The sequence below is a fragment of the Oncorhynchus clarkii genome, chromosome 27 (genome assembly GCF_045791955.1).
Source record: "Oncorhynchus clarkii lewisi isolate Uvic-CL-2024 chromosome 27, UVic_Ocla_1.0, whole genome shotgun sequence".
NCBI classification, from domain to species: domain Eukaryota; kingdom Metazoa; phylum Chordata; class Actinopteri; order Salmoniformes; family Salmonidae; genus Oncorhynchus; species Oncorhynchus clarkii.
Window position 1 is genome coordinate 45689170 of NC_092173.1, and position 13929 is coordinate 45703098.

The 13929-nt window shown below is 41.6% G+C and overlaps 1 protein-coding gene across 2 annotated transcripts in view; it reads left to right on the forward strand.

The window, feature by feature from the left end:
- The window catches only part of LOC139386099 (prolylcarboxypeptidase (angiotensinase C)), a 52023-nt gene that overhangs the window by 513 nt on the left and 37581 nt on the right, over positions 1 to 13929 (forward strand). Inside the window, exon 1 of one of the 2 annotated variants that reach the window (XM_071131523.1) lies at positions 12431 to 12843. The exons of the other annotated variant lie outside the window; for it this stretch is intronic. Within the exon in view, the coding sequence (XP_070987624.1) occupies positions 12658 to 12843 (186 nt within the window). The 5' untranslated portion in view covers positions 12431 to 12657. Of the gene's footprint in view, positions 1 to 12430; positions 12844 to 13929 lie in introns of those variants that run through there. 2 annotated transcript variants of the gene reach the window in all.

The following is a 13929-nucleotide window of genomic DNA, read 5'->3' on the forward strand; positions in this document are numbered from 1 at the left end:
ACAAGTTGTAATAATGTTATAACGGTTGAGTTGATGCATTTATTTACCTGTGCAACAATTTGTTCACAGTTATGTATGTTTTTTTGCAATGATTATTCTAATTTAAACTGTCGTTCATTATTTTACAACTTAATGTTAGATGGCGTCTCACCCTGAAAACAGTCAGGAGAAACTGTAGTGCATGGTTCCATTTTTTTCAAACAGCCATGACAAACTTCAGCTAACTTTAGCCACCACTAATTACAAATCTATGGAAGTGATGGGGAAATGTGAGCATGAAATATAATCAAATTTCATGACAAACATGATTTTGACAATATTAAAAAGATAATGCCTAAATCACTTGAAATCAAATCACTTGTCACATGCTTCGGAAACAACAGGTATAGACTAACGCCCCATGTCCACCAAATGTATCAAACTCTGCGTTCCGGCGGAAGTAATTCATTTTTAAATGAGCAGTCCAACACTCTACGTTGGCGGTGCGTTCTGTGTACCTCATGCGTTCGATATTTTCAACACTCGCGTTGCTTTATCGTGCGGTGGTACAAACGGGAACAACAAATCAAATGTTATTGGTCACATTCACATAGTTAGCAGATGTTATTGCGGGTCTAGCGAAATGCTTGTGTTCCTAGGTCCAACAGTGCAGTAATATCTTAACAATTCACAACAATACACACAAATCTAAAGTCAAATAATGGAGTTAAGAAATATACATATATATTAGGACCAGCAATGTCGGAGTGACATTGACTAAAATACAGTAGAATAGAATACAGTACATACATATGAAATGAGTTAAGCAATATGTAAACATGATTAAAGTGACCAGTGATTCCATGTCTATGTATATAGGGCAGCAGCCTCTAAGGTGCAGGGTTGAGTAACAGGGTGGTAGCCATCTAGTAACGCTGCAGTGGTGGATTTAGGCATAGGTGACATGGGCAGCCGCCCAGGGCGGCATCTTGTCGGGGCGGCACGGGGGGGGGGGGGGCACAAAAAAACATTGGAATGGTGACATTTGCGCAATCGGTTTTCTATCGCTCATTTGCGCGTCACGTGACATCTTGAGCCAGATCCAACATGTGAGCAAGCTGATGCCGTCTCCCAGGATGCAAGTGGATGTTGCAGTCAGTCGTCTCAGAAAGACAGAGAGAGGTCTCAGCAGGGCAACGGGCTTTATGACTGCTCAAACGTCAGCCAAGGATACTTGCTAAAGCACAAACGTCAGCCAAGGAAACTTGCGAGGGTTTGAATGTCGAGGTCGTTCCACAACAAAAAAAGGCTTGAGGTCCACAAAGCGGGACACTTTTCATATGAATCATTTGATGAGCCTTTGAGTGATGCCCTGAAGAAGCTGGAGGTGAACATTTTTTAAATTTTGTTGTTGATGCTGCAACCTCAGCCGTTCAGGAAAGATTTTCCACATTGGAAACTGTGGGAGAGAAGTTTGGAGTGCTGTCAACCTTCCAAAGTCTCTCAAATGAGGAGCAATGTGAGGCCCTTGGTATGAGACTGCACTATAAAGAACACTCAGACTTGGATGGCAGAGAGCTGGCACAGGAACTGAAGAACTTGCCGGAAGAACACCGGAAGACCATGACCCTGCTTGAGCTGCTGATATTTATACATGAAAGAGAGATCTCAGAATTTCCTCTCAGAATAACTCTTCCGGTGACCGTAGCTGAAGCAGAGAGGAGCCTTTCAAAGCTGAAGCTCATCAAATCCTACCTGAGGTCCATCATGTCACAGGAACGCCTTAGTGGCCTTGCTGTCATCAGTATTAACCATGTAATTGCTGGGCAGATTTCTTGTGACGATGTAATTGATGACTTTGCATCAAGGAAGGCAAGACAGGTCAGGGTTCAGATGGAAGTTGTGCAACTTAGTTTGGGTGTTTCTTCTTTTGAAGTGCAATAGTGTAATAATCAGGCTCTCTTCTGTATAAGTGTGTTATTATATTTGTGTGATATAGGATTTATGTAATTTAGTTGTATTTATGTTTTTTGTTAGCAATAGGGTAGTGGTGTCATAATTCGGGGGGGCTAAAGGGGGAGTTCGCCCAGGGAGCCATACAAGCTAGAACTGCCACTGTGTGACAGTGACTGACTAGCTTTGATGCACCTGTACTGACCTCGCCTTCTCGATGATAGCAGGGTGAACAGGCAGTGGCTCGGGTGGTTGATGTCCTTGATGATCTTTTTTGGCCTTCCTGTGACATCGGGTGGTGTAGGTGTCCTATCCTACACACACACACACACACACACACACACACACACGCACACACACACACACACACACACACACACACACACACACACACACACACACACACACACACACACACACACACACACACACACACACACACACACACACACACACACAGTCCAACGAGCTATCTTTTGAAAAGCGAAGAAAATGTGGGTGAGACATGCTTACTTACGGGTCCTTCCCAACAATGTAGAGAGAAAATAAAGATAAATAATATAAAAATAATAACACGAGGAGCAGGTGGCGGTTAAGAGAACTTGACTGGTAACCGAAAGGTCACTGGTTCGAATCCCAGAGCTGACTAGGTTAAACATGTGTAGTTGTGCCCTTGAGCAAAGCACTTAAATCCTCTAAGTCGTTCTGGATAAGAGAGCATCTGCTGACTAAAATGTAAAAATAAAAATCACAATGAGTACCGATAACTTGGCTATATACATGGGGTACCAGTACTGAGTCGATGTGCAGGGGTACGAGGTAATAACTTGGCTATATACATGGGGTATCAGTACTGAGTCGATGTGCAGGGGTACGAGGTAATAACTTGGCTATATACATGGGGTATCAGTACTGAGTCGATGTGCAGGGGTACGAGGTAATAACTTGGCTATATACATGGGGTATCAGTACTGAGTCGATGTGCAGGGGTACGAGGTAATAACTTGGCTATATACATGGGGTATCAGTACTGAGTCGATGTGCAGGGGTACGAGGTAATAACTTGGCTATATACATGGGGTATCAGTACTGAGTCGATGTGCAGGGGTACGAGGTAATAACTTGGCTATATACATGGGGTATCAGTACTGAGTCGATGTGCAGGGGTACGAGGTAATAACTTGGCTATATACATGGGGTACCAGTACTGAGTCGATGTGCAGGGGTACGAGGTAATAACTTGGCTATATACATGGGGTATCAGTACTGAGTCGATGTGCAGGGGTACGAGGTAATAACTTGGCTATATACATGGGGTATCAGTACTGAGTCGATGTGCAGGGGTACGAGGTAATAACTTGGCTATATACATGGGGTATCAGTACTGAGTCGATGTGCAGGGGTACGAGGTAATAACTTGGCTATATACATGGGGTACCAGTACTGAGTCGATGTGCAGGGGTACGAGGTAATAACTTGGCTATATACATGGGGTACCAGTACTGAGTCGATGTGCAGGGGTACGAGGTAATAACTTGGCTATATACATGGGGTACCAGTACTGAGTCGATGTGCAGGAGTACGAGGTAATAACTTGGCTATATACATGGGGTACCAGTACTGAGTCGATGTGCAGGGGTACGAGGTATTAACTTGGCTATATACATGGGGTACCAGTACTGAGTCGATGTGCAGGGGTACGAGGTAATAACTTGGCTATATACATGGGGTACCAGTACTGAGTCGATGTGCAGGGGTACGAGGTAATAACTTGGCTATATACATGGGGTACCAGTACTGAGTCGATGTGCAGGGGTACGAGGTAATAACTTGGCTATATACATGGGGTACCAGTACTGAGTCGATGTGCAGGGGTACGAGGTAATAACTTGGCTATATACATGGGGTACCAGTACTGAGTCGATGTGCAGGGGTACGAGGTAATAACTTGGCTATATACATGGGGTACCAGTACTGAGTCGATGTGCAGGGGTACGAGGTAATAACTTGGCTATATACATGGGGTACCAGTACTGAGTCGATGTGTAGGGGTACGAGGTAATAACTTGGCTATATACATGGGGTACCAGTACTGAGTCGATGTGCAGGGGTACGAGGTAATAACTTGGCTATATACATGGGGTACCAGTACTGAGTCGATGTGCAGGGGTACGAGGTAATAACTTGGCTATATACATGGGGTACCAGTACTGAGTCGATGTGCAGGGGTACGAGGTAATAACTTGGCTATATACATGGGGTACCAGTACTGAGTCGATGTGCAGGGGTACGAGGTAATAACTTGGCTATATACATGGGGTACCAGTACTGAGTCGATGTGCAGGGGTACGAGGTAATAACTTGGCTATATACATGGGGTACCAGTACTGAGTCGATGTGGAGGGGTACGAGGTAATAACTTGGCTATATACATGGGGTACCAGTACTGAGTCGATGTGCAGGGGTACGAGGTAATAACTTGGTTATAACATGGGGTACCAGTACTGAGTCGATGTGCAGGGGTACGAGGTAATAACTTGGCTATATACATGGGGTACCAGTACTGAGTCGATGTGCAGGGGTACGAGGTAATAACTTGGCTATAACATGGGGTACCAGTACTGAGTTGATGTGCAGGGGTACGAGGTAATAACTTGGCTATATGTTATATGTTATATATATTAAATTGTTGTTTTTACTCATCAATCTGCAGACAATACCCCATAATGACGAAGCAAAAACAGGTTTTTAGACATTTTTAGCAAATTTATAAAACCTTAACTGAAATATCACATAAGTATTCAGACCCTTTACTCAGTACTTTGTTGAAGCATCTTTGGCAGCGATTACAGCCTCAAGTCTTCTTGGGTATGACGCTACAAGCTTGGCAGACCTGTATTTGGGGAGTTTCTCCCATTTTTCTCTGCGGATTCTCTCAAGCTCTGTCAGGTTGGATGGGGAGCGTTGCTGCACAGCTATTTTCAGGTCTCTCCAGAGATGTTAGATCGGGTTCAAGTCTGGGCTCTGGCTGGGTCAAGGACATTCAGAGACTTGTCCCAAACCCACTCTTGCATTGTCTTGGCTGTGTTCTTAGGGTCCTTGTCCTGTTGGAAGGTGAACCCACTCTTGTATTGTCTTGGCTGTGTTCTTAGGGTTCTTGTCCTGTTGGAAGGTGAACCCATTCTTGCATTGTCTTGGCTGTGTTCTTAGGGTCTTTGTCCTGTTGGAAGGTGAACCCACTCTGTAGCAGGTTTTCATCAAGGATCTCTCAGTACTTTGCTCCATTTATCTTTCCCTCGATCCTGACTAGTCTCCCAGTCCCTGCTGCTGAAAAAAATCCCAACAGTATGATGCTGCCACCACCATGCTTCACCGTAGGGATGGTGCCAGGTTTTCTCATGACGTGACGCATGGCATTCAGGCCAAAGAGTTCAATCTTGGTTTCATCAGACCAGAGAATCTTGTTTCTCCTGGTCTGAGAGTCTTTTAGGTGCCTTTTGGCAAACTCCAAGTAGGCTATCATGTGCCTTTTACTGAGGAGTGGCTTCCGTCTGGTTACTCTACCATGAAGGCCTGATTGGTGGAGTGCTGCAGAGATGGTTGTCCTTCTGTAATTTTCTCCCATCTCCACAGATTAACTCTGGAGCTCTGTCAGAGTGACCATCAGGTTCTTGGTCACGATTGCTCAGTTTGGTGGTTCCGAACTTCTTCCATTTAAGAATGATGGTGGCCACTGTGTTCTTGGGGACCTTCAATGATGCAGACATATTTTGCTACCCTTCCCCAGATCTGTGCCTCGACACAATCCTGTCTCAGAGCTCTATGGACAATTCCTTCGACCTCATGGCTTGGTTTTTCCTCTGACATGCACTGTAAACGGTGGGACCTTATATAGACAGGTGTGTGCCTTTCCAAAATCATGTCCAATCAATTGAATTTACCACAGGTGGACTCCAGTCAGGTCTTCTGATCAATGGAAACAGGATTCACCTGAGCTCAATTTTGAGTGTCAGAGCAAAGGGTCTGAATGCTTATGTAAATAAGATATCTCTGTTTTTTAATTTTTTTTATACATTTGCAAACATTTCTAAAAACCTGTTTTCACTTTGTTATTAACGGGTATTGTGTGTAGATTGATGAGGATTTAAAAAAAAAATGTAAACATTTTAGAATAAGTCTGTAACGTAACAAAATGTGGGAAAAGTGATCTGAATACTTTCTGAAGGCCCTGTATAGGTAGGGATAACGTAAATAGGCAACAGGATAGGTAATAAACAGTAACAGCAGTCAAAAGAGTTAGTGCAAAAAGGTTCAATGTAGATAGTCCGGGTAGCTATTGGTTAACTATTTATCAGTCTTATGGCTTGGGGGTTAGAAGCTTTTCAGCGTCCTGTTGGTTCCAGACTTGGTGCATCGGTACTGTTTGCCGTGCGGTAGCAGAGAGAACAGTCTATGACTTGGGTGACTGGAGTCTTTGACCATTGTTAGGGCCTTCCTCGCCTGGTATAGAGGTCCTGGATGGCAGGGAGCCCCGGTGATGTACTCTCTGTAGCGCCTGCCAGATCTCTGACCTCCCTGTAGGCTGTCTCATCATTGTTGGTGATCTGGCCTAGGGCTGTGGCGTTCACAAAATTTCATCAGCCATGTTTGTCAAGCAAATAACTGTCTTTCTCTGTAATTGACCGTTAATTAACACATTTTTCATCTCCTGGCATAGTCTACAAGTCAAATTGCTTGCTGTTTGGGGTTTTAGGCTGGGTTTCTGTACAGCACTTTGAGATATCAGCTGATGTACGAAGGGAAACATTTGATTTGATTTACTGTAGGTTCATCAGGTACCCCACACGCAGGCCTTTATAGCGTCGTCTCCCCCTCCTTCGAGTGTCAGTGATTTTTCTGCTAGCGGTGGCTCATTTCTGCTGAAGTTTGTAATAGCTTTTTAAAGGAAACCGAACCATGGATTACAGTTTCTCCTGGCCCATAGGTGAGATGCCATCTAACATCAAGTTGTAAAATAGTGAACTGCAAGTTTAATGTCGATTTTTATAGTTGAATAATGATGTTAATTTCATGATTTGTAATTTAACCTCAAATAGAAATAACATCAGCAAGGTATCAGGAAATGTTATTTGTGTGAATTCTGTACTTCAACTGATACACCTGGTCCAAAATGTTTCATAAAATAATAATGATAGTTGAATGACTCCTCCACTTGAAATAGAATCATGCTGGTTCTATACTGTAGCGACCCGCATAGACAGCTGTGTGTTATGTGTTCGGCTAGTAGGTGGTTGTGTTGTACTTACCAGTACCCTGTGTTCGCGGGGTCCGACATGCCAATCAACCTGCTATCTGTCAATCACGGGAATGCCTGGAATGTTCTGATGCCGGGCATCCTGGCGGTTGGTGGAGTGGCGTGGAGGGGGTGGGGCAGGGGGGTGGAGCATTGGAAGTTAAGACCAGGTTTAGCCATTGTTCTCTCTCTTATGTCTGGCCTTCACAAGAGACGGTCACGGTTGGCTTGTGGGTTATCTTTTATTGATTTGGCCGTGGGCCACGGCCAAACAGTAGCCTGTGTAAAGTTGGGTTAATAAACCGTCAATTCGTAAACTCAAATCCTCTGTCTGGACAATAGTTCCTTTATGATCTAGTCAGGTCATTACACTACATAATATTTATATCTGCAGCACAATGACTGTATATATGAACGGGAGCATTTGAGAAGGTCTTGCCTACCAAATGCACCGCGTATAACCAAATGTGTTACAGCATTTACAACGATCGTAAAGTGACATGTTAACATGGTGTGTAATCACTAGTCTAAACAGACAGGTTTTTTGTTGTTGTTGTTGGACAAATTCAGGTTGGTCCCTCCCCGTTTCGGTTTGTTTGCTTCTGTTTAAGAAACGTTTTGCAACAGAATATGGGTGATGAATACACCGCAGGTGACATCTGTTATTTTATACCGCAATGGTGTCAACACACAGCAGCTCCATTTGCATCTATATTTTCGCAACTCGTGATGAATGGCTACATTGTAACTGAGAACCTTTCCACCATATACCAACTGTTACTTTGTAATCTTTGTCCAGTCTGTCCATAGATGAGAACCTTTCCACCATATACCAACTGTTACTTTGTAATCTTTGTCCAGTCTGTCCATAGATGAGAACCTTTCCACTATATACCAACTGTTACTTTGTAATCTTTGTCCAGTCTGTCCATAGATGAGAACCTTTCCAACATATACCAACTGTTACTTTGTAATCTTTGTCCAGTCTGTCCATAGATGAGAACCTTTCCACTATATACCAACTGTTACTTTGTAATCTTTGCCCAGTCTGTCCATAGATGAGAACCTTTCCACTATATACCAACTGTTACTTTGTAATCTTTGTCCAGTCTGTCCATAGATGAGAACCTTTCCAACATATACCAACTGTTACTTTGTAATCTTTGTCCAGTCTGTCCATAGATGAGAACCTTTCCATCATATACCAACTGTTACTTTGTAATCTTTGTCCAGTCTGTCCATAGATGAGAACCTTTCCACCATATACCAACTGTTACTTTGTAATCTTTGTCCAGTCTGTCCATAGATGAGAACCTTTCCAACATATACCAACTGTTACTTTGTAATCTTTGTCCAGTCTGTCCATAGATGAGAACCTTTCCACTATATACCAACTGTTACTTTGTAATCTTTGTCCAGTCTGTCCATAGATGAGAACCTTTCCAACATATACCAACTGTTACTTTGTAATCTTTGTCCAGTCTGTCCATAGATGAGAACCTTTCCACTATATACCAACTGTTACTTTGTAATCTTTGCCCAGTCTGTCCATAGATGAGAACCTTTCCACTATATACCAACTGTTACTTTGTAATCTTTGTCCAGTCTGTCCATAGATGAGAACCTTTCCAACATATACCAACTGTTACTTTGTAATCTTTGTCCAGTCTGTCCATAGATGAGAACCTTTCCACCATATACCAACTGTTACTTTGTAATCTTTGTCCAGTCTGTCCATAGATGAGAACCTTTCCACCATATACCAACTGTTACTTTGTAATCTTTGTCCAGTCTGTCCATAGATGAGAACCTTTCCAACATATACCAACTGTTACTTTGTAATCTTTGTCCAGTCTGTCCATAGATGAGAACCTTTCCAACATATACCAACTGTTACTTTGTAATCTTTGCCCAGTCTGTCCATAGATGAGAACCTTTCCAACATATACCAACTGTTACTTTGTAATCTTTGTCCAGTCTGTCCATAGATGAGAACCTTTCCACTATATACCAACTGTTACTTTGTAATCTTTGTCCAGTCTGTCCATAGATGAGAACCTTTCCAACATATACCAACTGTTACTTTGTAATCTTTGTCCAGTCTGTCCATAGATGAGAACCTTTCCAACATATACCAACTGTTACTTTGTAATCTTTGTCCAGTCTGTCCATAGATGAGAACCTTTCCAACATATACCAACTGTTACTTTGTAATCTTTGCCCAGTCTGTCCATAGATGAGAACCTTTCCAACATATACCAACTGTTACTTTGTGATCTTTGTCCAGTCTGTCCATAGATGAGAACCTTTCCACCATATACCAACTGTTACTTTGTAATCTTTGTCCAGTCTGTCCATAGATGAGAACCTTTCCACTATATACCAACTGTTACTTTGTAATCTTTGTCCAGTCTGTCCATAGATGAGAACCTTTCCAACATATACCAACTGTTACTTTGTAATCTTTGTCCAGTCTGTCCATAGATGAGAACCTTTCCAACATATACCAACTGTTACTTTGTAATCTTTGTCCAGTCTGTCCATAGATGAGAACCTTTCCAACATATACCAACTGTTACTTTGTAATCTTTGCCCAGTCTGTCCATAGATGAGAACCTTTCCAACATATACCAACTGTTACTTTGTGATCTTTGTCCAGTCTGTCCATAGATGAGAACCTTTCCACCATATACCAACTGTTACTTTGTAATCTTTGCCCAGTCTGTCCATAGATGAGAACCTTTCCAACATATACCAACTGTTACTTTGTAATCTTTGTCCAGTCTGTCCATAGATTAACTAGCATCATGGCACGAAGTCTTCTCACATGATAGCTTCATTTTATTTTAATTTTTTAAATATATTTAAAAATATATATAAATATATTTAAAAAAAAAGTTGTTATTTTTATTACCAATGTAGAAAAGTCTGTATACATACAATAAGTACATAAATAGACAATGATAACATATGCTACGGGGTAGAACAAATGACAGATTATACAAAGACCTTAAAAGGAACACACATATTTGATTGTTTTAACAGCTTTCTGATTAGAAGAATGTAGAATGGTCTTAAGGTCTTAATGTACTTCTCCAATTCCTTATAGAAAAGACGGAAGAGTGTTTTTTTTTTATTAGTGAATTTACATGTATTTTTCCATTAGGACAATTAGATTTATGAGCTAAAATAGTTTTTCTTTATCTTGATTATGGTTAAGGAAACCGAGCAACATATTCTCCCATTAAAAATTAAAAAAAACTAAAGTCATCAAGAATATTAACAATTATAAAACTGTGAATATCTTTCCATAATTGTTTTATATGTAGACAATACCAAAATAGATGTGACACTGTTTCTGGATGCTCAACACAAAAATGACAATCAATGTTAATGAGTTTCTTCAGGAAATTATTCACAGGGTAATACTTATGGATCATTCTGAAAGAGACCTCTTTGACCTTGTTAACAAGCAGGTGTTTGTGTGGTAATAACCAGACTTTCTCCCCAACAGATATTAGTGACCAATGTATTCCAGTAAGTTGTGACATAAGGAATGGATACAATCTCCCGTTGAAATAAAGTATAGATCTGTTGTTCTGAGGGAGCAAGGAGAAACATATTTTACGTATTGGAGGGTCACCTGGATTAAGGAGGGTAGGTCAACAAGGTGAGGTCTGGCTACACCTCTAAATAACATGAGAGTTCCAGATGGAATAGCATCAGAGACTATGGAGAACTCTCTAGGAGGGCAGGTCAACAAGGTGAGGTCTGGCTACACCTCTAAATAACATGAGAGTTCCAGATGGAATAGCATCAGAGACTATGGAGAACTCTCTAGGAGGGTAGGTCAACAAGGTGAGGTCTGGTTACACCTCTAAATAACATGAGAGTTCCAGATGGAATAGCATCAGAGACTATGGAGAACTCTCTAGGAGGGTAGGTCAACAAGGTGAGGTCTGGTTACACCTCTAAATAACATGAGAGTTCCAGATGGAATAGCATCAGAGACTATGGAGAACTCTCTTGGAGGGCAGGTCAACAAGGTGAGGTCTGGCTACACCTCTAAATAACATGAGAGTTCCAGATGGAATAGCATCAGAGACTATGGAGAACTCTCTAGGAGGGTAGGTCAACAAGGTGAGGTCTGGTTACACCTCTAAATAACATGAGAGTTCCAGATGGAATAGCATCAGAGACTATGGAGAACTCTCTAGGAGGGTAGGTCAACAAGGTGAGGTCTGGTTTCACCTCTAAATAACATGAGAGTTCCAGATGGAATATTATCAGAGACTATGGAGAACTCTCTAGGAGGGTAGGTCAACAAGGTGAGGTCTGGCTACACCTCTAAATAACATGAGAGTTCCAGATGGAATATTATCAGAGACTATGGAGAACTCTCTAGGAGGGCAGGTCAACAAGGTGAGGTCTGGTTACACCTCTAAATAACATGAGAGTTCCAGATGGAATAGCATCAGAGACTATGGAGAACTCTCTTGGAGGGTAGGTCAACAAGGTGAGGTCTGGTTTCACCTCTAAATAACATGAGAGTTCCAGATGGAATAGCATCAAAAACTATGGCCAACTCTCTAGGTGTTACAGGGATATTGTAACAAGTTAAAAAACAATCCTTCTACATTAAACAGTTGACTCACCAGCAGGATATGATTATTGAACCAGTTCGTAAAAATTAAAGTGGGGAAAAAACATGTTTATATAACAACGACCACGCCATGAATACTTGCCTATGAAAAGCAGATAATTTTGCAGGAATCTTATCAATGCCACATGATAGCTTAATTGTTCATCAATTTGCGACAAGCACGACATCACAGAGTTTCTAAACCCAGAAGCGTAACATCGCGAGATTTATGAGAACGCTTGTGAAACAGATCTTGCTGGTGTTTGGGGTTTGAGAAGTCAATGAGAGAAGTGAAACAATACGTCCTTAGTTGTTCATTTTCTCCTAATCTAAAGGCACAACTTACATTCGAGACAATTTCTTAAATCGTTGAACATGTTATTACTCCAACCTCGTGAAAGTGATACACTGACACGTTTTCATTTTCGTTAAAAAAAACACATTTATATTGAAGGAGTGCCTTTGATTTTTGACGGCTTGCACATGCGCAGTTCATCGGGATACGAACGTCAGACGCGATGACGTCCTTTTACACATGAGCGTCGCCTAAAAGCCTTATAAGGGATTTCTATTGGATAAACCGTTTTAGCCTCTCTTCATACTGTACTGTCTCTGCACTTTTGATTTGCTGACTGGCAACTTGACTTCCTCTTAGTGAAACATCAACAAATGTTAACTAGGTTCCTCCTTCCTACTCACAGCTGCATCATGCGACTGCAGCCCACACAGATCACTTTATATAGACTATTCAGACAGGTTGTTCTGTAGAATCGTCCTGGCCACTGCAGATATGAGGTCTGGAGGATTCGTTTCGGTATCCAGACCGGTCATAACGTCCATCGTTCTCATCTTATCGCTCTATTGTTTTCATGTGTTTGCGCTCAAGTCGCAACTTTTGACGAGGCATGGCGGGGTTACAGACCTCAATGCTCAGGACGCCGTCATCAACTATGAAACATGCTATTTTGACCAGAAGGTAAGTTTCTTTTCGCTATAATAATATCATAAAGTTATTGACGGCTGTCATGATGTCTGTCAAGAATCACTGTCTAGACAAGGAACGAGACTAATCAGCTTTGTAGATTATCACGACATTCAAGCTAGTCTAAACACACACACACACACACACACACACACAAACACACACACACACACACACACACACACACACACACACTGCATGTTTAGTTTATCTGACAGATATGTTAAGAGCTTTACAACTTTAACGAGTTTGTGCTAATGTTGAAATAATAATGTTATAACGGTTGAGTTGGTGCATTTATTTACCCTGTGCACCAATTTGTTCAGTTATGTAGCTATGTTTTCTGTAATGATTATTTAGCCCAATTTAAAATGTCTAGATTTTATTGTTATTTTTAGAGAATATATTATCTCATTCCACTATGGTCTTTGTCCACCAAGACGTTGCAATTTAAATAGCATTGTTTATATTGATGCTTGTTGCCTAATTTACTATTGACCGTAGTTTTTATTTGTTTGTGGTGATCTGAAAACTGCTTCGCTGGCTTTCCTTGGAGGATTTCCTTAATTCTCTGTGTACTTTAAATCACTTCTAAACTGTTTGGGTATTGTGTCTGCAGACAATCAGCGTATCCGCTCTGCTTCCTGGTAGGACGGGAAAGCCATCAATACACTGGGCTGTTTTCCTGCCAACACAACTCAATCCCTGCTGGCATCCTGCCCAGAGGAACTGCAGTGTACTGCCATAAAAGTGAATTTAAAGTAGGCTACTATAGACTAAAGAACATCAAAGATCCTGGAGGTTACAGCTTTCCCCCAAAATTGCATGTGCTAAAGGTATAGGTAGCCTAGTGGTTAGAGCGTTGGACTAGTGACCGGAAGGTTGCAAGATCGAATCCCTGTAGCTGACAAGGTACAAATCTGTCGTTCTGCCCCTGAACAAGGCAGTTAACCCACTGTTCCTAGGGCATCATTGTAAATAAGAATTTGTTCTTAACTGACTTGCCTAGTTAAATAAAGATATAAAAATGATGTGAACTCTACATATCCACGTTGTTAGGTTGTCCGTTATAGCTGTGGC